The sequence below is a fragment of the Rhineura floridana genome, chromosome 1 (genome assembly GCF_030035675.1).
Source record: "Rhineura floridana isolate rRhiFlo1 chromosome 1, rRhiFlo1.hap2, whole genome shotgun sequence".
In the NCBI taxonomy this organism is placed as follows: domain Eukaryota; kingdom Metazoa; phylum Chordata; class Lepidosauria; order Squamata; family Rhineuridae; genus Rhineura; species Rhineura floridana.
Window position 1 is genome coordinate 163,290,405 of NC_084480.1, and position 22,138 is coordinate 163,312,542.

General features: G+C 42.3%; 1 protein-coding gene across 4 annotated transcripts in view; it reads right to left on the reverse strand.

The window, feature by feature from the left end:
- CARM1 (coactivator associated arginine methyltransferase 1) overlaps window positions 1-22,138 on the reverse strand; it is a 70,418-nt gene that overhangs the window by 22,015 nt on the left and 26,265 nt on the right. For all 4 annotated transcript variants that reach the window (XM_061583374.1, XM_061583364.1, XM_061583354.1 and 1 more), the window contains exons 7-10: window positions 19,722-19,812; window positions 17,680-17,761; window positions 3,269-3,354; window positions 1,141-1,230 (exon numbers count right to left, since the gene is read on the reverse strand). In XM_061583374.1, the coding sequence (XP_061439358.1) occupies window positions 1,141-1,230; window positions 3,269-3,354; window positions 17,680-17,761; window positions 19,722-19,812 (349 nt within the window). The remainder of the gene's footprint in view (window positions 1-1,140; window positions 1,231-3,268; window positions 3,355-17,679; window positions 17,762-19,721; window positions 19,813-22,138) is intronic.

The following is a 22,138-nucleotide window of genomic DNA, read 5'->3' on the forward strand; positions in this document are numbered from 1 at the left end:
AGTCATGTTTAGAAACAACAGCAAGGGCTTGGGGTTTCATAAGTCCACATCCTACCCCTCTCAGATTGCTCTATCTCCCAACTGTCACCTTGTCTCCAGCTGCAAACCAGCTGCAGCAGGCCTGACTTATCATATGCTGATTTGTTTTCACTCTCCATGGAGCTACCAAGGTTCCTGCTTTTTCCCCTTCTAGCCAGTACCAATGATGCTATCCCTCTTGAAAGTTTAGCATGGTGACCATGTGCAAATTCTGCAAGTCTCTGTCAGACTTTCTTGTTTGGGCTTTTTTCTAATGGTTGGAGTTAAGTATAGTAGAATAATTTTAAATAATTTTTATTAGTGCTGTTAAGAGAACACTTGTTACTTTTCGAGTACATCTTGGTTCTGGTATGTTACAGCAACAGGAAACTGAAGATATCTTTTCCTTCTAATCGTTACAGTCACTATGGTTTAACAGTTGTTGGAAACAATAATTCTCAAAACACTGTAAAACTCAATTACAGAATACCAAAAGTTAACCCAGCTATAATTAAAAACAGTATAACTAGAGAAGATCTCCTCCAAAACACCCAGCAGAACAGGGCTGTCTTGGTCTGCTTGCAAAACAGCGACACAACAAGACACGCAGATACCCTAAGAGTTCCAGGGCTTTGAGACTATTACAGAAACAAGTCAGCTATGTGGTGAAGCCAATATGGCATCCATAAAAGGTGGTACCTGCTATAGGCTTTCATTAAATATTCTCAGCATCTCATATGGGAGGCAGCACTCTCCCAAGATAATTAGGATTAAACAATTTAGAGCTTTAAAACCAACCACTGCCTTAACTGCGCTTGGAATTAAATAAAGCAACAAAAACAGAATTGGTATGCCAGATTTCTCTCTATCAACCTGAGCAGCCAAGAACAAATCTAGTTTTGGGAAGAATTGCAAGATTCCATTTACTATCAGAGTTTTTCCTAAGTAAGTTTCACTGCTTCCAAGTTAAACATATTTACATTCATCTACTGAACGGCACAAATCAAAAGATAATTTAATTTGAACCTGCCAGTTTCCTGCAGCGTAGGAGTGATAATCAGTCATCTGTTTTACAAAATCCAAGTTCTGATGGGAGGAAAGAGCACTTTTGGCACCACTTACATTGAACCGATGAAGGCTACATCAAACCAGAAAGCCAACCCATGGACTAGACCTGAATGCAGCATGTGGAATTTGAATGGGATTTCTATCCTGGAAAACAAGAGAGGATGCCTGTCACATGAATTCACATTCTCCCTTGCAGTCACAAGGCTCTCTCTTAGTCAGCACACAGTGCATGATAGCTGGCTGGGGATCTAAGATTTAGAACATATGGAGCCAAATTTCACCATCTAGGATCTTCCTTTAAGTTGTGTCTTATCAGACCATGGCAACCACTTTAAATTCCATCTTTCTGCTATTGCACTGCGATTCAAGTGTATTAGCTCTGTTCAGACACATTCAGTCCAGGGTGGGACCAGAAAGGAAACAAAACAATACTGTTGATTAATAATTTAGAATTAATTTAGAATTAAGCAGTGAACCACAAGCGTCTCAAGTGTTCATGGCCTCTCACTGACCTCTCATTTGACTAATGGCGTATGACTGCTTTTGTAGTTAGAAGGAAGAGGTTTTCTCATTCTAACCTTAATATAAAATTTGCACATCAACATTTCTAGGAAATGAAAAGACAGTGATCTTGCTGCTGCAGACTTGACACATGCAAGTACGATACAGAGTCATTCTGTACCAGATGTTTATATCATTTCATTGCTCAACAGCTTTCACTGGTCACAGCACCAGTCTTCTTTGAGAACTCCCATCAGCCCAATCCAGTGGCCATGCTGGCTGGGGCTGATGGGAGTTGTAGTTTAAAAAAGTAACTTTTCCAAGCTCTACCCTGTTCTAGAAACAAGCCCAACCTGGATGTGGGTGAGAATTGGTTAGAGATGTTTTGACATTATATTCTTATGCAGGAAATGGCAAAACACTAGACCCCTATGAGCCAGTTCAAGAGGAAAGACCAGTGTTTTGAGCAGGGCTGTGCAGTCGAAGCAATTTTGGGTGGAGTAGGAGGCTGTAGAAATGTACCGACTCTGACGTCAAAATAAAAACTTTCATGGAAATTTAGGAAAGTTTTCTTGTTCAGAAATTTTAATCAAATAAATATATTTTATGTTCTATCAATCTAGCCTGATGATTCACGTGGTAGTGATGAAATGCCTTGTGCTACCATTTTACTACAGTAAATTTGTTATTACTAGTTAACATACATTTGCCATTTATGGAGTCGGACAGTAGAAAAATAGTCGGAGTTGAAGATTTGGCATACCGACTCCACAGCCCTGGTTTTTGGCTCTCCTCTCTAGCCTACTGATAGAAACTGTCAGATACCAGACACATGACCTTCTCAGCAGAGGCCCCACATCTTGGGAACTCTCCCCAGGGAAATATGTATAGCTGTGTCACTGCTTCTGTGTAAGACAACTTTGAAGACATTTTTATTCTAATCTGTGCTTGATTTATGTACTATGCTAGAAGAATTTTAGCTGCTGGTTTTTAATTAATGTTTTTAAATTAATAGTTAAATTGGAATTGTTGACATTTTTATATATTTTAAAACTTTCTTTAAAACTGCCTTGGTTGGCCTGTCTGCCTTCAAAAGAAAATTATAAATCTTTGAATGAAGAACAGACTCAGTAGACATGCCCTGAAAACAAAACAAGCACAGTAATGGATGGCAGGAACTACACAGATCAGTAAGTCATGAACATTTCAGTTTCTTGTACATTGGCCCTCTGGAGCTTGAAACTGTCTTATATCAATTTTACCCAGTTCTGTCTATCCTGTCCCCAGAGCCTGTCTTCTGCAAGCAGAGCACCATCTATGAATCCTCCAACAACTCTGCTTCTGCACTACCACACCAGAACAAGACCAAGCCTTTCCCAAGCCACCACACTGAATTGGCTAAAGGGTCAGGGGGAGAAGGTTGGGCTCCCAAGCAGACCCAAAGATGACTGGGAAAAGACTGCCTTTGTGCTTTCATGTGGATTATTACACCTCTACATACCCCTCCAACATTGGAGGCCTTCAAGAGGCAGCTGGGCAGCCACCTGTCAGATATACTTTAACTTGGATTCCTGCACTGAGCAGGTTTGATTCAATGGCCTTTTAGGCCCCTTCCACCTTTACGATTCTATGATTCTACCCTTCTATAAAGGCTGTGCAAATCCACTTCTTTACAACTTACCTGTGCAAATCCGCTTCTTTGGCATCTAAGAAGTTCACTGTGTATTTCACAGATTTGGCCATTAGAATCCTGATATCAAAGGTGTCCTAGGGACAAAAAGCACATCACTTAAACTCTCTAGCTGGATCAGGAAGTGGAAATCTACAAACTTGGGCTGCTCTAAACACATTTCCACTCCTAGACAAATGTAGGGGAGAAAGGCCAACTTACTATATCCATGCAATAGAACAGTACCTTTCTTCCCTGCCACACGGGAAACAGATGGTTGCCAGCCTCACTATCTTCCATGCAAAACAGCAGCATGAACCAGGCCTTGCCACCAGCACAATACTCAGCCATCTACTTCCCTCAGATAACAGTACCAGCTCCCTGGTATTTACTCACTCCATAGAGAGAGGCTAGACCAGAGAGATGTTAAGAACATACAAAGAGCCTGCTAGACCTGGCCAGTGGCTCTTCTACTCTAGCATGCCATTCACACAGTAGCCAACCAGATGCCTGTAGAAATCCCACAAGCTGGACCTGAGTACAAGAGCACTCTCTCCTCCTCCATTTTTCAGAAGCATACTGCCTATGACTATGGAGGCAGGGAATAGCCATCATGGCTAGTAGTCATTGATAGCCTTATCCACCATGAATTTGTCTTATCCTCTTCTAAAGCCATCCAAGATGATGGCCATTACTGCTTCTCATGGGAGCAAATTTCATAGTTTAACTATGTGCTGTGTAAAGAAGTATTTTCTTTTATCTGTCCTGAATCTTCCAACATTTAACTTCACTGGATGTCCACAAGTTCTAGTGTTATGAGGGAGAAAAACTTTTCTCTATCCGTTTTCTACATGCCATGCATAATTTTATACATTTTTATCATGTCTCCTCTTACTTGTCTTTTCTCTGAACTAAAAAGCCTCAAACGCTGCAACCTTTCCTCATTGGGAAGTCGCTCCATCCCCTTGATCAGGTTGGGTGCCCTTTTCTGAACCGTTTCTGGTTCAAAATGTTCTTTTTGAGGTAGAGACCAGAACTGTACATAGTATTCCAAATGTGGCCACACCATAGATTTGTATAATGGCATTATGATGTCAGCAGATTTATTTTTTATACTTTTCCTAATGATTCCTAGCATGGAATTTGACTTTTTCACAGTTGCCACACACTGGGTCGACATCTTCACTCAGCTACCCACTATGACTTGTTCCTGGTCAGTCACCACCAGTTTGGACCCCAGGAGCGTGTATGTGAAATTAAGATTTTTGTTCCAATATGCACAATGTTACACTTGTTTTCGGTGAATTGCATTTACCATTTTGCCACCCATTCACTCAGTTTGAAGAGGTCGTTCTGGAGCTCTTCACAATCCCTTTTGGTTTTAACAACCCTGAACAATTTAGTAATAGCAGCAACCATGACCACCTCACTGCTCACCCCGAACTCTAGCCCAGCCTTTCCCAACCGGTGTGCCTCCAGATGCTGTTGGACCACAACTCCCATCAGCCGCAGCCAGCACTGCCAATGGCCAGGAAAGATGGGAGTTGTGGTCAAACAACATCTGGAGGCACACTGGTGGGGAAAGGTTGCTCTAGATCACCTCTATACAAGTTAAAAAGCACAGGTCCCAATACCAATCCTTGGGGAACTCCGCTTTCTACATCCTTCCATTGGGAGAACTATCTATTCATTCCTACTCTCTGCTTTCCGTTTCCTAGCCACGTCCTGCCACAAGCGGGCTTCTCCTCTTATTCCATGACTAAGCTTACTCAGGAGTCTTTGATGAGCAACCTTGTTGAAAACTTTCTGAAAGTGCGAGTACACTATGTCAACCGGATCACCTCCATTTATGTGCTTGTTGAGACTTTGAAAGAACTCCAATAGGTTGGTGAGAAAAGACTTATCCTTGCAGAAGCCATGCTCTTTGTTCTTTGCTTCTTTATTGTATTAAATTTGTTAAGTTGCTTTTCTACACAAATAGGTGCACTCAAAGTGACTTACAGTTAATAAAAATTAATAGTAAAAGATTAATACACACACACACGTACACATATATAAATTCAACATGCCTATATATAGTGAGTGATGGCAATACCTGCCATCTCCAAAGATGGAGAATTATAGTTTTGTGTTTGCTGGTGTTCTTCTTACTTCGCTTCTTTCCTGTGTTATTACTGTTTCTACGGAGAATCTAATCTAGAAAATTTTATTTCCCTCATTATTCATCCTAGAAATCTGTCAAATTTATTTTTATTAATTTCAAGGGCTTTGTATTGGTCAATGTCATATGATGGTGAAGATAGCCTTTTGTGTTTCAAACTGGAGATTATGTTCTATTTCTATTTTGGGTGCATTAACAGTTGAATCTGAAACTGCAGTTTGATGAAAAATCAGACTGATTCCAATATGTTGCTACTTCAGCAATGACTCTAGCTGTTGGGAAAACAGGATGCATGTTTTCAGCCTGCTATGTTTAAACCACTTCATTTAAGGCAAGGTGGGCACAGTCAATTAAAAACATACAGCACACCTAGAATTTTGCTAGAATATATTCCACCTCCCACTGTTTTATCTTGTGCAAACTGAGACACTCCTCATGTCCACTGGAGACTATTCTGCAGAAGTCAGTGTCATTATTCCACAATTATTTTTGGATTTTTTGGGGGTAAATTTTGCAAAGTGTTACTGTATTTCACATATTCACAGAAACAAAAGAAAATTATTTCCTATAGGAAACTTCACTAAAATTGCAAAATAAATTAGACATATTTAAAGTGACTATCTTAATAATGTTGCTTCCTCCCTGCTAAAACAAGATCAGCACAGCACATGTCTTCTTTCTATTATTTGGGCTGACTGCAGGTGTTGCCACCACTCACCATATGCTCAGAGGCACATGCTACCAAATTCTTCCAAGCTACACAGGAAGTGGATTGGACTGTGAAAGACCAACCCCAATTGTGTTTGCATTTTGACAAATTTAGTTTAGGTATAATCTTGGACTCAGCCCTAACCTTTGAACCCCAGGTTGCAGCCGTGTCTAGAGCCACATTTGCAAAACTAAAACTGGTCCGTCAACTCCACCCATTTTTAGGAACATCAGAATTAATGAAAGTAACTCAGGCCTTAGTAACCTCTCGACTGGACTATTGTAATTCTTTATATGTTGGCCTTTCTGCTAGAGCACTTCGACCGCTCAAGCAGGTACAAAGAGCGGCCGCGAGGATGATCACTAAAACTGGTCCTCGGGTTCATACTTCACCTCTTCTTTACCATCTTCACTGGCTCCCTATTAGCTCCAGACATCAGTTTAAGATTCTGGTTCTAACGTTTAAGGCTCTTCACGGACTGGCACCGGTATATTTGACAAACCGTCTCGTTGAATTCAAAACCTATCGCCCTATGAGATCGATTTCTGAAAGCACTCTTATTATCCCCTCAACTTTCATGATCCGCCAAATGAACACCAGGAGGAAGGCCTTCTCAGTCATAGCCCCTACTCTTTGGAATAATTTACCATCTGAGATACGACGTTCCTCGTCTCTCATTGAATTCCGTTGGCGGATTAAAACATACCTGTTTCAACTAGCTTTTAATGTTTGAAGTGAGATTGCTGTCGAACTTTTGAGTATTAATTTACTTATTTGTTTTTAGGTATTCTATTATGCTGTTTTTGTATTATCTCTGTTTTTTAATGTTCACCGCTCTGAATTCTGAGTTTCGGAACTAGAGCAGTATATAAATTTTTGAAATAAATAAATAATAAATAAATAAATAAATAAATAAAATTTGTAGGGCAGTCCAATATCTCAGAGAGGAGGTCAGGTCTCCTTCTCCCCTGGTGCATTCACTATAGCTGCCCAATATCCCTGCTTTTTAAAGTTGGATAGAAATACCTGTGGGCTATAGGTACGTTCTTAAACCACAAGGTTTTTTTTCCTGTTAGTGAATTTCTCTGCCTTTTTAATCCAGGAGGTAAGAAACAGGGCTGTGGAGTCGGAGTCGTGGAGTTGGAAGCAATTTTGGGTGGAGTCAGAGTCGGAAGCAATTTTGGGTGGAGTCGGAGTCGGTAAAAATGTACGGACTCACTTTAAAATAAAATTAATATTTTAATATTAATATTAATACATTAATATATATTTGCCATTTATGAAGGAGTCGGACAGTAGAAAAATAGAGGAATCGGAGTCAAAGGTTTGACATACCGACTCCACAGCCCTGGTAAGAAATGGGATCCAGTTCAAGTTTGCTGAGAACGGATTGATCATTTACATGCTTATTGAGTTCAGTGGGATTTACTCCCCTGCAATCATGCTTAGGATAGGTGAAACTGACCACAGGGGATGGGAGGAGGAGAAGGGAAGGGAGGAAGGGCAGGGGGAGGAGGACAAGTTTGATCATTTGCATGTTTATTAAGTTCAGTGGGATTTACTCCCATGCAATCATGCTTGGACTGCCTTCAAGTTGATCCCAACTTATGGCGACCCTATGAATAGGGTTTTCATGGTAAGTGGTAATCAGAGGTGTTTTACCATTGCCTCCCTCTGAGGCTGAGAGGCAGTGACTGGCCCAAGGTCACCCAGTGAGCTTCATGGCTGTGTGAGGATTTGAACCCTGGTCTCCCAGGTTGTAGTCCAGCACCTTAAAACTGACTGGGGGGAGGGACGGAGGGCTGGAGTTGGCAGGGGAGGAGGAAGAAGGAAGAGGGGAGGAGGAAGGGAGATGAGGAGGGAAGGAGGGAAAAGGCAGGTCTAATCATTTATATGCTTATTGAGTTCAATGGGATTTACTCCTATGCAATCATGGTTTGGATAGGTAAAACTGACCATGGGGGAGGAGGAGGGGGAAGGGGCGGATTGGAGGGGGCAAAGAAAATGGGTTGACACAACTGGAGATGTAAAGGAGAGACAGAATTGTGTGTCATCAGCACATTGCTGACAACTTGCTTCAAATCCCTGAATGACCCCATTCAGTAGTTTCATACACATATTAAATAGCATGGAAGATAGAATCGAACACTGCAGAACCCCACATTGGAGGCTTCATGGAGCCAAACAATACCTCCCAAGCATCACTCTCTGAGAACAACCCTCCAAGTAGGACCGGAACCACTGCAAAGAAGTGCCATCCACCTCCAACTCAGACAGCTGCTCCAGGAGAATATCATGGTATCAAAAGCCGCTGAGACATCAAAGAGGATTAATAGGGACACACTCTCGCTATCTTTCTCCTGACATAGGTCATCATACATGGCAACCAAAGCAGTGCCAAAACTGGGTCTGAACCCTAACTGAAATAGATTTAGAAAATCAGTTTCATTGAAGAGAGCCTAGATTTGGCTTGGTCTTTCACTATTAATATCCCATGCAAGTAAAGTAATGCTCAAGATTCTACAACAAAGGCTCTTACCATATATGGAGCGAGAAATGCCAGACGTCCAAGCTGGATTTAGAAAGGGAAGAGGCACCAGAGATCATATTGCAAACATACGTTGGATAATGGAACGGACCAAGGAATTTCAGAAGAAAATCATCCTGTGCTTTATAGATTACAGCAAAGCCTTTGACTGTGTAGATCATGAAAAACTATGGAATGCTTTAAAAGAAATGGGGGTGCCACAGCATCTGATTGTCCTGATGCGCAACCTATACTCTGCACAAGAGGCTACTGTAAGGACAGAATATGGAGAAACCAATTGGTTCCCAATTGGAAAGGGTGTGAGACAGGGGTGTATTTTATCACCCTATTTATTTAATCTATACGCAGAACATATCATACGGAAAGCGGGATTGGACCAAGATGAAGGAGGTGTGAAAATTGGAGGGAGAAATATTAATAATTTAAAATATGCAGATGATACCATACTCTTAGCAGAAACCAGTAATGATTTGAAAAGAATGCTGCTGAAAGTTAAAGAGGAAAGCACAAAAGCAGGACTATAGCTGAACGTCAAAAAGACTAAAGTAGTAACAGAAGATTTATGTAACTTTAAAGTTGACAATGAGGACATTGAACTTGTCAAGGGTTATCAATACCTCGGCACAGTCATTAACCAAAGTAGAGACAATAGTCAAGAAATCAGAAGAAGGCTAGGACTGGTGAGGGCAGCTATGAGAGAACTAGAAAAGGTTCTCAAATGCAACACTAAAGTCAGGATAATTCAGACCATGGTATTCCCGATTTCTATGTATGGATGTGAAAGTTGGACAGTGAAAAAAGGGGGTAAGAGAAAAATCAACTCATTTGAAATGTGGTGTTGGAGGAGAGCTTTGCGCATACCATGGACTGCGAAAAAGACAAATAATTGGGTGTTAGAAAAAATTAAACCAGAACTGTCACTAGAAGCTAAAATGATGAAACTGAGCTTATCATACTTTGGACATATAATAAGCAGACATGATTCACTCAAAAAAACAATAATGCTGGGAAAAAGAGAAGGGAGTAGAAAAAGAGGAAGGCCAAACAAGAGATGGATTGATTCCATAAAGGAAGCCACAGACCTAAACTTACAAGATCTGAACAGGGTGGTTCATGACAGATGCTCTTGGAGGTCGCTGATTCATAGGGTCGCCATAAGTCATAATTGACTTGAAGGCACATAATAAAAAAATTTCTTTCACACTGCTTTCCACCAGTTTTCCCAGGACAGACGTTAAAGCTAACTGGCCTGTAATTTCTGGGATCCCCCCTGGATCCCTTTTTAAAGATTGGTGTTACATTGGCCACTTCCAGTCCTCAGATATGGAGGCAGATTTGAGGGACAAGTTAGATATTTTTGTTAGAAATCTCTCAGGGAGGAGATTTGTTTCAAACCAGACCCTCCTTAGGTTCTGTTGGCTTTCCCCCCTCAAACAGTTTAAAAGCTTCCACCTTTTTTATTTTAAGTGCCAGCAGTCTGGTTCCATCCCACGTCAAGTGGAACCTGTCCCTTTTGTAAAGGCCCAGCTTCTCCCAAAATGTTCCCCAGTACCTAACAAATCCAAACCCCTCCTCCCGCCACCATAATCTCATCCAAATATTGAGACTACAAAACTGTGCTGTCTACCTGGCCCTGTGCATGCAACTGGTAGCATTTCAGAGAAAGCTACCGTGGAGGTCCTGGCTTTCAACATTTTTTATTTATTTATTTGATTTATATCCCGCCCTTCCTCCCAGTAGAAGCTCAGGGCAGCAAACAAAAGCACTAAAAACACTCTCAAACATCATAAAAACAGACTAACATATATTACAACAAAACACTTTTAAAACATTTTTTAAAAGCTTTAAAAACATATTAAAAAGCAATTCCAACACAAACACAAACTAGGATAAGGTCTCTGCTTAAAAGGCTTGTTGAAAGAGGAAGGTCTTCAGTAGGCACCGAAAAGATAACAGAGATGGTGCCTGTCTAATATTTAAGGGGAGGGAATTCCAAAGGTTGGGGGGCCACTACACTAAAGGTCTGCTTCCGATACAGACCTCATAAGACAGTATCTGCAGGAGGCCCTCACTTGCAGTGCTTAGTGATCTGCTGGGTATATAAGGGATAAGACGATCTTTCAGGTATCCTGATCCAAAGCTGTATAGGGCTTTGTACACCAAAGCTAGAACCATGAACTTAACATCCTACCTAGCAACATTCTTCGAGAACTTCATGACTACATTCCCCCATGTCATTGGTGCCAACGTGCAACATGACCACTGACTCCTCCCCAGCACTACCTACCAAGCTATCTAGATGACAAGCAACATCCATAACCAGGCAGGCAAATCACCCTGCAGTCTGTACGCCCATCACACACCCCACTATCTATGTCCCTAATGATCAAATCATCCACAGCCAGAATCCCTCCACCCCCCAGAGAAGTATCCATGGCACAAGAGGGTATCTGCTCTTTCCCCCAAGGAATGAGACTCTTCTAAGGGATTGTTTCCCTCTTCCTCAGAGTGACACTCTCCTTCCCCAAGGCCCTCATTCTCCATGATAGCAGGGGAGCTATCATCCTGGGAGTGGGACACAGTTATAATGTCCCTGAAGGCAAACAGTCTGGTGCATGAGGCCTCTCTCAGCTTTTCCAAGCCAGCCAACCTTGGCCTCAAGAAAACAAAGTTGTTTCCAGAGACCCAGGAGCTCATTGCACCAAGAGCACACCCCTGACTTCTGTCCAACAGGACGACAGTCGTATATGTGATGTATAGCGCAAAACTCTGTAAAGCCCCCACACCCCTGCTGGCTTCCTATCTACGTAATATTTTTTGTAGTTTATTTGGTACTTTATTGAAAGCTTAGATTTTGTTCAGCTCAGGGTCAGAGTGGTATGCCCCGGCCACCCTGGCCTGGTGCTGAACTCACTTTGCTGCCTTGACACTTGGTTGCTAGGGCAGGGACACTTAACCCACCACCAAGAGAGTAAGAGTTGAATCTCCTAAGGGATCACTATTTACAGAGACTCATTGAGGGGGATCTAGTATTGTGGAGGCCTAGAATAAAGCTTCACCCATGAAACTTCACCCATGCAATCGAGAACATGCAATGTTATCATAGACCCCTGCAGTTGAGCCAAGTACATGAGGCTTGATAAGCAAGATCAGGTGAATGGTAGACAAGTTTCCATTGCCACTCTTAAGACGGGAAAATGTTCTCTTCCAGAATGTTCTGTACTACCCTGAGGTTCAGAAGATGTTGAAGAGATATTACTTATTAGAGCCCCGATCTTGCTAGAGCTTCTGTTTTATGGGCCTGGGAATGGCTTTAAAGTTTACCACAGAAGTCAAGTAACTCCAGGTTACTACAGCAGAATAATTCATCTAGCACTGATCCATGGGCTGTGCACAATTATTGGCCAGAGCCATGGCATCAGGAGTTGCAGCCTGAATCTCTGGGGTGAAGCCTTGGTTGAAGGACTCCTCATCTATTCTTCCCTGGTTACACTGTGGCAGAAGGACAATTACTGGAGAGTTTAGTGTTAATAGGGTCATTGTTGGATCCTATACATTTGCACATAGCAATCAGGTTAGAAGTGGATGCACAGAATAGAGCACCCAGAGTGAAGCCATGATGAATTAAGATGGATGACAATGTCATGCCGTGTGTGTCATTTCTGGTTGAAGGCTACTTCTAGTTCTGTGAACACTGCACTTTCTGCTGCCAGAGAAGAGCTTCTGATAAGACGTTGGCACATAGCTGCCCAACAGTCAAAACAATATCTTAAGTTTAACGTATGTGTGTTGAGCTGACACTATGTGAAAGGGCACTGCTTGGAAAATCACTGAGGCCAGGACCTCAGGGTCTCATTTTGTCGCCCTCCTAGGCAGATTATAGCAATTCATGGCCTATGTGTTGTGGGGTTCCACCCACAATTATTAAAATTCATGTTCAATTATTGGATAATTCCAACTTCCTAATCAAAGTTTGCTGGTTGATATGAAGGGATGTATTTACATTTTAGGAAAAAGCTTTTGCTGGGGGGGGGATTGCCTTTGGATTACTTTTTCTTCTTTTCTTGCTGCTATCTGCTCTGCTGTCCTGCGTTTGTATGTTTTGCCAAGCTGAAGGCTTCACGCCTACCCGCTCATAGGTAACGATCTCTTTCTTTTATCTAATATTCTAGGAAACGTAGGAGTAATAATATACAAGTAGTGAGCTGGAGGGAGTTTTGGAGGAAAATATATTATTTATTTTTATAGTTTATTTATATTTATATATGGGAAGAATTTATATTTATATATGGGAATAATGTGTTTGGCCACAGCATAGAGAAGTTCACCAGGAGGGCTTTAAACTGAATCCTAAGGGGGAGGGAGACAAACTTGGTGGTAACGACTGATGAAGGCTTGTGCACAGTAATGGGAACAGAGAGACAGGCTCTAATAAGGCCCACTAACAGTCCTCAGAAAAATGTAGTAAGGAAGCGAAGCCATAAATCACATGGTCTTCGATATCTGTATACTAATGCGCAAAGCATGGGAAACAAGCAGGATGAACTTGAACTCTTAATACAGTAGGGTAATTACAACTTTATAGGTATAACTGGGTGGGACGACTCCCATGACTGGAATACAGCAACTGAAGGACATAACTTGTTCAAAAAGAACAGAAGGAATAAAAAGGGAGGTGGAGTTGTGCTATATGTTAAAAATATATAGCCCTGCACAGAAATACAGGAAGATGAGCTTGGTAGCTCCACTTACAGTATCTGGATTAAAATTAATGGAGCAAGTAATAAAAGAAATGTGGTGCTTGGGGTCTACTACCGACCACCCAATCAAGGAGAAGACGAGAATGTAACTTTTGAAAAGTAAATTGCCAAGGAGGCATGATGTAGTAATAATGGGGGACTTCAATTATCCCGATATCTGTTGGGAGACAAATTCTGCCAAACACGGTCCCTCCAAGAAATTTCTGACTTGTGTTGGAGATAACTTTCTCCTACAGAAAGTGGAGGAAGCAACCAGAAGATCAGCTATCCTGGACTTGATTCTAACCAACAGAGATGACTTGGTGGGTGAAGTGGCAGTTATCAGAACTCTGGGGAAAGTGACCACACCATGCTTGAATTCTTGATTTTAACAGAAGCAAAAGCTGAGACTAGCCGTACACGCACTCTGGACTTCAGGAAAGCCGGTTTTAATAAAGTCAGAACAATGATAAAGAAGGTTCCATGGCAAGTGACCCAAATGAGAAAAGGAGTCTAAGATGGGTGGGAGTTGCTAAAAAAAGAAATTCTAAAAGTGCAATGGCAAGCAATTCCAACAAAGAAAAAAAGGGGGGGGGGGAACAGCAGAAGAAGCCAATGTGGCTTCACAAAAAGCTTAGAGATGACCTAAAAACAAAAAAGGACACATACAGGAAGTGGAAAGAAGGCCAGGCCACAAAGGAAGAGTACAGGCAGGTATCACGGAATTGCAGGGATGGCATCAGGAAGGCTAAAGCTGAGAATGAGCTGAGGTTAGCGAGAGATGCTAAAAGCAACAAAAAAGCTTTCTTCAGGCAAGACAGTGAAAAGACAGAGAAAAGAAATGGTGGCACAGCTACTCACTGAAGATGGCAAAATGATAACAGATGACAAAGAAAAGGCAGAAGTCCTCAATTCCTGCTTTGGCTCAGTCTTGTCCCAAAAAAGGGTCTATGACCCTCCCAGGAAACATGAAGTAGAAGGGGCAGGACTGGAGCTTGAGACTGATAGACAAATGGTCAAGGAATACCTAATCACTTTGAATGAGTTCAAATCTCAAGGGCCCGATAAACTACATCCTAGAGTATTGAAGGAACCGGCTGAAGAACTCTCAGAACCGCTCTCTATTATCTTTACAAAATCATGGAGGACTGGTGAAGTGCCGGATGACTGGAGGAGAGCTAATGTTGTCCCTATCTACAAAAAGGGCAAAAAGGAGGAACTGGGGAACTACAGACCAGTCAGCCTAACATCAATCCCTGGAAAAACTCTGGAGCAGATTATAAAGCAGTCAATCTGTAAGCACCTTGAAAACAATGCAATGATTACTAGGAGCCAACATGGATTTATGAAGAACAAATCCTGCCAAACTAATCTCATCTCATTTTTTGATCGGATACCTCCCTTGTAGACTGTGGGAATGTTGTGGACATAATATATCTCGACTTCAGCAAAGCTTTTGACAAAGTGCCCCATGATATTCTGATAGCAAGCTAGCTAAATGTGGGCTGGATGGAACAACTATCAGGTGGATCCATAGCTGGCTACAGAATCGTACTCAAAGAGTGTTTATCAATGATTCCTTCTCAAACTGGGCGGAAGTAACAAGTGGGGTACCACAGGGCTTGGTCCTGGGCCCAGTGCCCTTCAACATTTTTATTAACAACTTGGATGAGGAGGTACAGAGCATGCTTATCAAATCTGCAGATGGTACAAAATTGGGGGGCACAGCTAATACCGTGGAAGACAGAAAGGAAATTCAAAGGGACCTTGATAGGCTGGAAAACAACAGAATGAAATTCAACAGGGATAAATGCAAAGTTCTACACTTAGGAAAAAGAAACCAAATGCACAATTATAAGATGGGGGATACTTGGCTCAGCAATACGACAAGTGAGAAGGACTTGGAATTGTCACTGATCAGAAGCTGAATATGAGCCAACAGTGTGATGTGGCTGCAAAAAAGGCAAATGCTATATATTAGGCTGCATTAACAGAAGTATAGTTTCCAAATTGCGTGAAGTATTAGTTCCCCTCTATTCAGCACTGATTAGGCCTCATCTTGAATACTGCGTCCAGTTCTGGTCTCCGCACTTCAAGAAGGATGCAGACAAATTGGAACAGGTTCAGAGGAGGGCAACAAGGATGATCAAGGGACTGGAAACAAAGCCCTATGAGAAGAGACTGAAAGAACTGGGCATGTTTACCCTAGAGAAGAGAAGAGAGGAGATATGATAGCACTATTCAAGTACATGAAAGGTTGTCACACAGAGGAGGGCCGCGATCTCTTCTCAATCGTCCCAGAGTGCAGGATGTGTAATAATGGGCTCAAGTTGCAGGAAGCCAGATTTCGATTGGACATCGGAAAAACTTCCTAACTGTTACAGCCATACGACAATGGAACCAATTACCTAGAGAGGTAGTGGGCTCTCCGACATTCAAGAGGCAGCTGGACAACCATCTGTCAGGAATGCTTTGATTTGGATTCCTGCATTGTGCAGTGGGTTGGACTTGATGGCCTTATGGGTTCCTTTCAACTCTACTATTCTATGATTCTATGATTCATATTTTTATTCTTTTAATTAGCTGATGCAAATACATATATCACATCACTTTAAAATAGTTTCCAAGTTATTGCTATAATGTCAAAGTATTATCTTTGTTTTATTTTTGATCAATCCCATAATACCATTAAGCTCCGTACATCAATAAACTGTATATTTGTTTCAATTATAGTTTTGAGTTTGTGTTCTTCAGTCATGGATTGTGTTTTCCTTTCTGCTCCAGCAGGTTGCAGTTGAGCAAATAGAACCAGGATGATTACTCCAATAAAGGAGTTTGGCGGTGTGTGTATGGGCCTTGCTTGGATCCACTTAGAATTTAGAAGATAATTATCATTTAGATGCTAAGCTTGGGAAGCAATGTCTATTCAACAACAACAGGAAGGGGTTTGTAAAGTAACCAAAAAAATTGCCTTTTTCCCAAACTAAAACTCCAATGACACAGAACACACTTCCAGCCCATAGGGGCCTGAAGATGTGCAAAATCACGTGGGCTGAGTTTCTAGACTTTCCATCATAGCTTACTCATACTTTAAACAGAAACGTATTTCCCGAGTAAACCTTGTGCTCAAAGTGGTTCAGCGAACTGGCAATTTAAGTACAATAAGCTATAACAAAATCAAGATTATAAACTACAACTTACCATTGACATTTCAACAATAATTTAAATTAGCATGCAACATACTAATGTCAATTAATATACAACACCAGTAACATCAACATTATACTCATATTAAGCAAATAATTCAACAGCTGCTGTTAAGAGACCTAAGAGTAAGATAGCTCACCCACATCAAACTAGCACCAAAGAGAAAAAGAACAAAACTGAATGACCCTTAGGCATGCACACATCCAAGATGTCCAGCTAAAAGCCCCACTTTTGTTCAGATGTGATCCAGCCAGCAGGACCCCAACTCTAACCACAAATGAAAGGGCACGATAAATACAAGGCACTTCAGACAGCTGACCCTCCCACAACAGAAAGGGAGTCTTCTCACTAGCATTCCATATCTTCAGCCAAGCAAGGGCATCCTGACTCTTAAGGCAACTCCCCTCCCAGTTATCTATCTCTAGGCAGCAGAGGATCAGAGGAGGCAAGATGGAAAGAGTTCTCCCCTAGCACAAAAACACAACGTACTAAAGGCAGCACAACAGCCTTCACACACCAAAAGTAGCCCCAAGGATGATGGAGCCAGTTCCAGGAGGCAGAAACTTAAAGCAGCTGCTCCTTGCTTCTTTCGGAAGCACCAGTTGCACTCCCCCGTCTCTGTCCTCCGGTCAGATTCAAGAAGCCCTGCAAGGTAGATAACCTGATCTACTGCTCCCCACCAGTTCCCTTCATCCTTCCCCCATCCCATGACTCCCTCAGGGGCTTATCAACCATCAGGAGGCGGCTGGAAGCATGTGGCTTCTTATCAGTGCCACCCTTACCCAGCTGCAGCCCATCTGGGCCGATTACTGACTGAGTTACTTGTGAGTAAGTAGCCAGCCTAGCAGCTCCTTTCTCACACATGACCACATACACACACTTTGATTACCTGACCCCAAAAGCCATAAAATCCCCTTGCAGTTTCTTTTGTCAGCGGCACCCTTAGGAAGGCTCCTAGGGCTGGGGATAGCTTTCAATCACATTACATCCTTTCTCCTCACTATGTTCCTACCACCACAAAGATTTTCAGCTTCTGCCAAGTTATAGGGGAAGACTTACCACAACAGGCTGCCTGAAATATTCATCTACTGCTGCACCCCGAAGTGCTGACAAGTCTACTCCATGGAAGGATGGCTGATACCTGAAAAACAAGACACAGCAGGCTGGGTGACCTGGGAGGGATTGGGTACCGAAGGAGACACTGCTGCGGGGGGGGGGGGGTAAAGATCAGTCTCCTCCCAAAGAATATATTTTGGAAAGAGAGGAATTACACTGCAGAGGACCAGAGAGGGTTGTCAGCTGCTATCTAACTAAAGATAATTAAAACAATAGGTGCTGCTGAGGTCTACCCAAACCTGAGCCTGAACGAAACATTGCAGTTTGGTACATACAGAGCCTTGCAAAAGTACTCAGACCCCTGACCAATGCTTTCATATTACTGAATTACAAGTAGTACATTGTAATTTCATTCTGTATGATGTTTTATTTTGAAACACTGAAACTCAAAATCAATTCTTGTAAGGTGACATTGGTTTTGTGTTGGGAAATGTTTGTAAGAAACATAAAAAACTGAAACATGTTGCTTGCATAAGTATTCAACCTCTGTGCTGTGGAACCCACCAGTTTACACAGCGGAAAGAAATTGCCCTGTTGAGGACACAGTTACCTTACCATTGGCCTCCTCCTGTCAACCATTAAAGTTGCTGTCACATTGTAAGGATAAAAATCCCACTGCTGAAGGATCATTGGTCAGGCTGTGGATCTGAAGGAAAATGAAGACCAAAGAGCATTCCACAGAAGTGAGAGATAATGCAATACAAATGCATAGATTAGGAAAAGGGTACAAACTAGTATCCAAGTGTTTGGGTATCCCAGTGAGCACAGTTGGATCAATAATCAGGAAGTGGAAGCGGCATCACACCACCCAGACACTGTCAAGAAAAGGCCGTCCCTCAAACCTCAGTGCTCAAACAAGAAGAAGACCTATGAGAGAAGGCACAGAGAGGCCAACAATCACTTTGAAGGAGCTACACAGTTCGGTGGCTAGGAGTAATGGTGCATCAGTCAACCATATCAAGAGCTCTGCATAACACTGGCCTGTATGGGAGGGTGGCAAGAAAGAAGCTGTTACTCAAAATGTACCATCTGAAAGCATGTCTGAAGTTTGCCAGAAAGCATGGGAGTGCCCCAGCTGTGATGTGGGAAAAGGTTCTGTGGTCAGATGAGACCAAGATAGAGCTTTTTGGTCAAAACCCAAAACACTATGTGTGGCGCAAACCTAACACTGCCCATGCCTCAAGACACACCATCCCTACAGTGAAGTATGGTGGTGGCAGCATCATGCTGTGGGGAGGCTTCTCATCAGCAGGGACTGGGCATCTTGTTAAAATTGAAGGAAGAATGGATGGAGCAAAATACAGGGAAATACTGCAAGAGAACCTGCCTCAGTCCACTAAAAAACTGAAGCGTGGGAGGAAATTCACTTTTCAGCAGGACAATGATCCCAGGAACAAGACCAAAGCAACATCAGAGTGGCTCAAGAACAAAAAGGTGAATGTCCTACAGTGGCAAAGTCCTGATCTCGATCCCATTGAGAATCTGTGGCTCTATTTGAAAATTGTGGTACACAAGCAACATCCAACCAACCTGAATGACCTGGAGCGAATCTGCCAAGAAGAATGGGCCATAATCCCTCCAACACTGTGTGCAAAGCTGGTAATACCTACCCCAAAAGATTTAAAGCTGTTATTGCAGTGAAAGGTGGCTCTACCAAAAATTAATGTGTGTGTGTGGGGGGGGTGTTGAATACTTATGCAAGCAACATGTTTCAGTTTTCTATGTTTCTTAAAAACATTTCCCAACATAAAACCAATGTCACCTTAAAATAATTGATTTTGAGTTTCAGTGTTTCAAAATAAAATATTATGTAGAACGAAATTACAATGTAATTCAGTAACTGTAATTCGGTAATATGAGAGCACTGGTCAGGGGTCTGATTACATTTGCAAGGCACTGTAACCAGTTACAGTCTTCTGTGGGACAAACTGTAGCAGTCGAGCAACTGGGCCAATATCATTGCATTCCCAGGATAAGAGACTTACCAAAAGTTGGCTTTTGTGAATTGTTCCATGTACAACTGCTCATCTGTGAATGGTGCTAAGTGGACATCCCCAATTGTTGGAAACATATTTCCTGAAATTGAATGGAAGATGGAAATAGTTTTTTAAAGTTATTTATAGAAATATTTTTATGCTCCCCTTCCCATTTTAACAACAACCACCACCACCCCCAAAAAAAACCCTAACGTGGATGACTTCAGGATTTTTGTAAAAAATGAGCAAAACATTCAGGTTATAAATCAGACAGAATGGCAGGTAGGATTAATCAGGTTAAAAACGAGCAGCAGATAAAAGTATAGTATGATTTACAAAACAAAATTATCCCTAATAATAAATCAGCTCTTAAATTGCTTGCGGAATTTCACCTTGCACTATGAATGTCTTCACTCTGCTGCACCATGAGTCACTGAAACACGTATTTGAAAGACATCAACAGCACCTCATTACAAACTTTCACACAGAAGTGACTTGGAGTTCAGTGTTAACCAATGCCCCACTAAGGCTGCAATCCAATACACACTTACCTGGGAGTAAGTCCCACTAAACCCAGAGGAGCTTACTTCTGAACAGACATGTACTGGGTTGCAGTCAAAATCATCTCACCAGAAACCCATTCCTTCTAACAGCAAAATTGGATGACTAAGTGCAAATCAGTTTGGAAGCAAAATGGGGCCATCCAAGAATAAGGCAGTGGATGCTAAATACTTGAGAGACTTCCTACTTCTACTCCCTAGAAGTATAGAAGTCTGTAGTTTAAATTTAAAAAATTAGAAAGTGAAATTTGAAAACAAAGACCTGTGAGCTTCCAGGATTGAAGGCACAGAGATAAGAAAATAGTAACTCATTGTCCGTAGAGAGAACTTCCAGGTTCACATTAAACATCAACAGGAACTCCTGCCTTTGCTGCCTCCTTGGGGGACGGGGGGGAAGGAGAGGAGGAAAAAAAGACACACAGCTGCCCAATCACAACTATATAAAAATCCTGGATTTGAACATTGTTTTCTGTGGGAGTTCTCACTTCTATCCTGGTGAAGGGAACAGAGGGGTTGACAAAAGGAATCAGAAGTTGGGCAGACTGAGCGTTTATCAATCCAGTCTATGATTCAGAGTGGAAGGTTATGGTGTCCACTGGGAAAGAGGGAGGAAGATGGTGGCAGGTTGAAAGCAGCTGAAACGCAGAATGTTAGGATGTCACTTGAGAAAAAGAGGAAGGTTGAGGGCAGGGGAGAGAGATAAGAAATTGGCCTGCTTAAGCCCCTAATAGGTTATAGGTTATACTGGGGGCATGAATTAGTACTTTGAGGCCAAGAGAACTCCCCTGACTGTCTATATCAAGACACTTCAGAAGGAACAAAAGGAGGACACCATTTTCCCTTCTTGCTCTCCAGAGCTGCCACCCCCTTCAGTTATACAACAGTAAGATGCTCATGTTTCGGACTGGGAGCTAGCCCCAAACCTGACCCTTCTACTACTGTATAGCACAGCAGGGAAAAGCCCAGCGGCACTGCAAGGCTCCGACTTCAGGCTGGCTAGAAGCCTGAACAAGAGTGCTGTTGGGCAGGGGCGGGCAGATGGTAGAAAGGGGCCTACTGGTAGATCTCTGAATGATCTGCAGTGGATCCGCAAGAGTTTCTGACTCTGTTTTGTTTACAATACCAAGAAAATGACTTTTTTCTACCTAAATTAAGTGGCTGAAATGAAAAAAAGCTAACCAGGAGTGGACTTTTGTGCAAAATAACAGACAGCTCAGTTTAGTTTCTTGCATAGAAAACAAATTCCTAGGCTCTGAATGTGCTCAGAGAGACCCTGGGTGGTATCAGAAAGACCCACTGAAGTTAATATACATGGCTAACTTAGGTTCATTAATTTCAGTGGATCTATTCTGAGTAGGACTTAGTTGAATACAACCCCCTATTCTTTAATTTTGACTGTATGTCTTTGCACATAGCTCTGGCTGATACATCTTGGGGATCAAGTAAAAAACCACAAAGTAGATTTGACAAACCTGAACACTGCCCACCCCTGCTCTAGGGTGCACATGGGCAACCCATGCAGCCTACTGGCTCCCTCTTCACTACCTAGTTAATTGGTGCTGAAGAACACTCTAAATCAGCATATTCACCAGCTGTTTCCAGTGCCAACCAGCTGGGGGTGCACAATGGGATTGCTGAGATCTCTTTGCACACTTCGCCCCCTCTTCACTGTGCAACTGAATGGTGCTGGGAGCAGCTGGGAAGCACACCCAATTGGAACACTCCTCATGCAGTGGGAGGAGAAGTGGAAACCTCTCCCTTGCCCTGCAGTGACAGAGAGAGAGAGACAGACAGACAGACAGTGTGCATACAAGGGGGGGGAAGCTCTGCAGGTTTGTGAGTGGGGGACCCAGGCACCACTTGCCA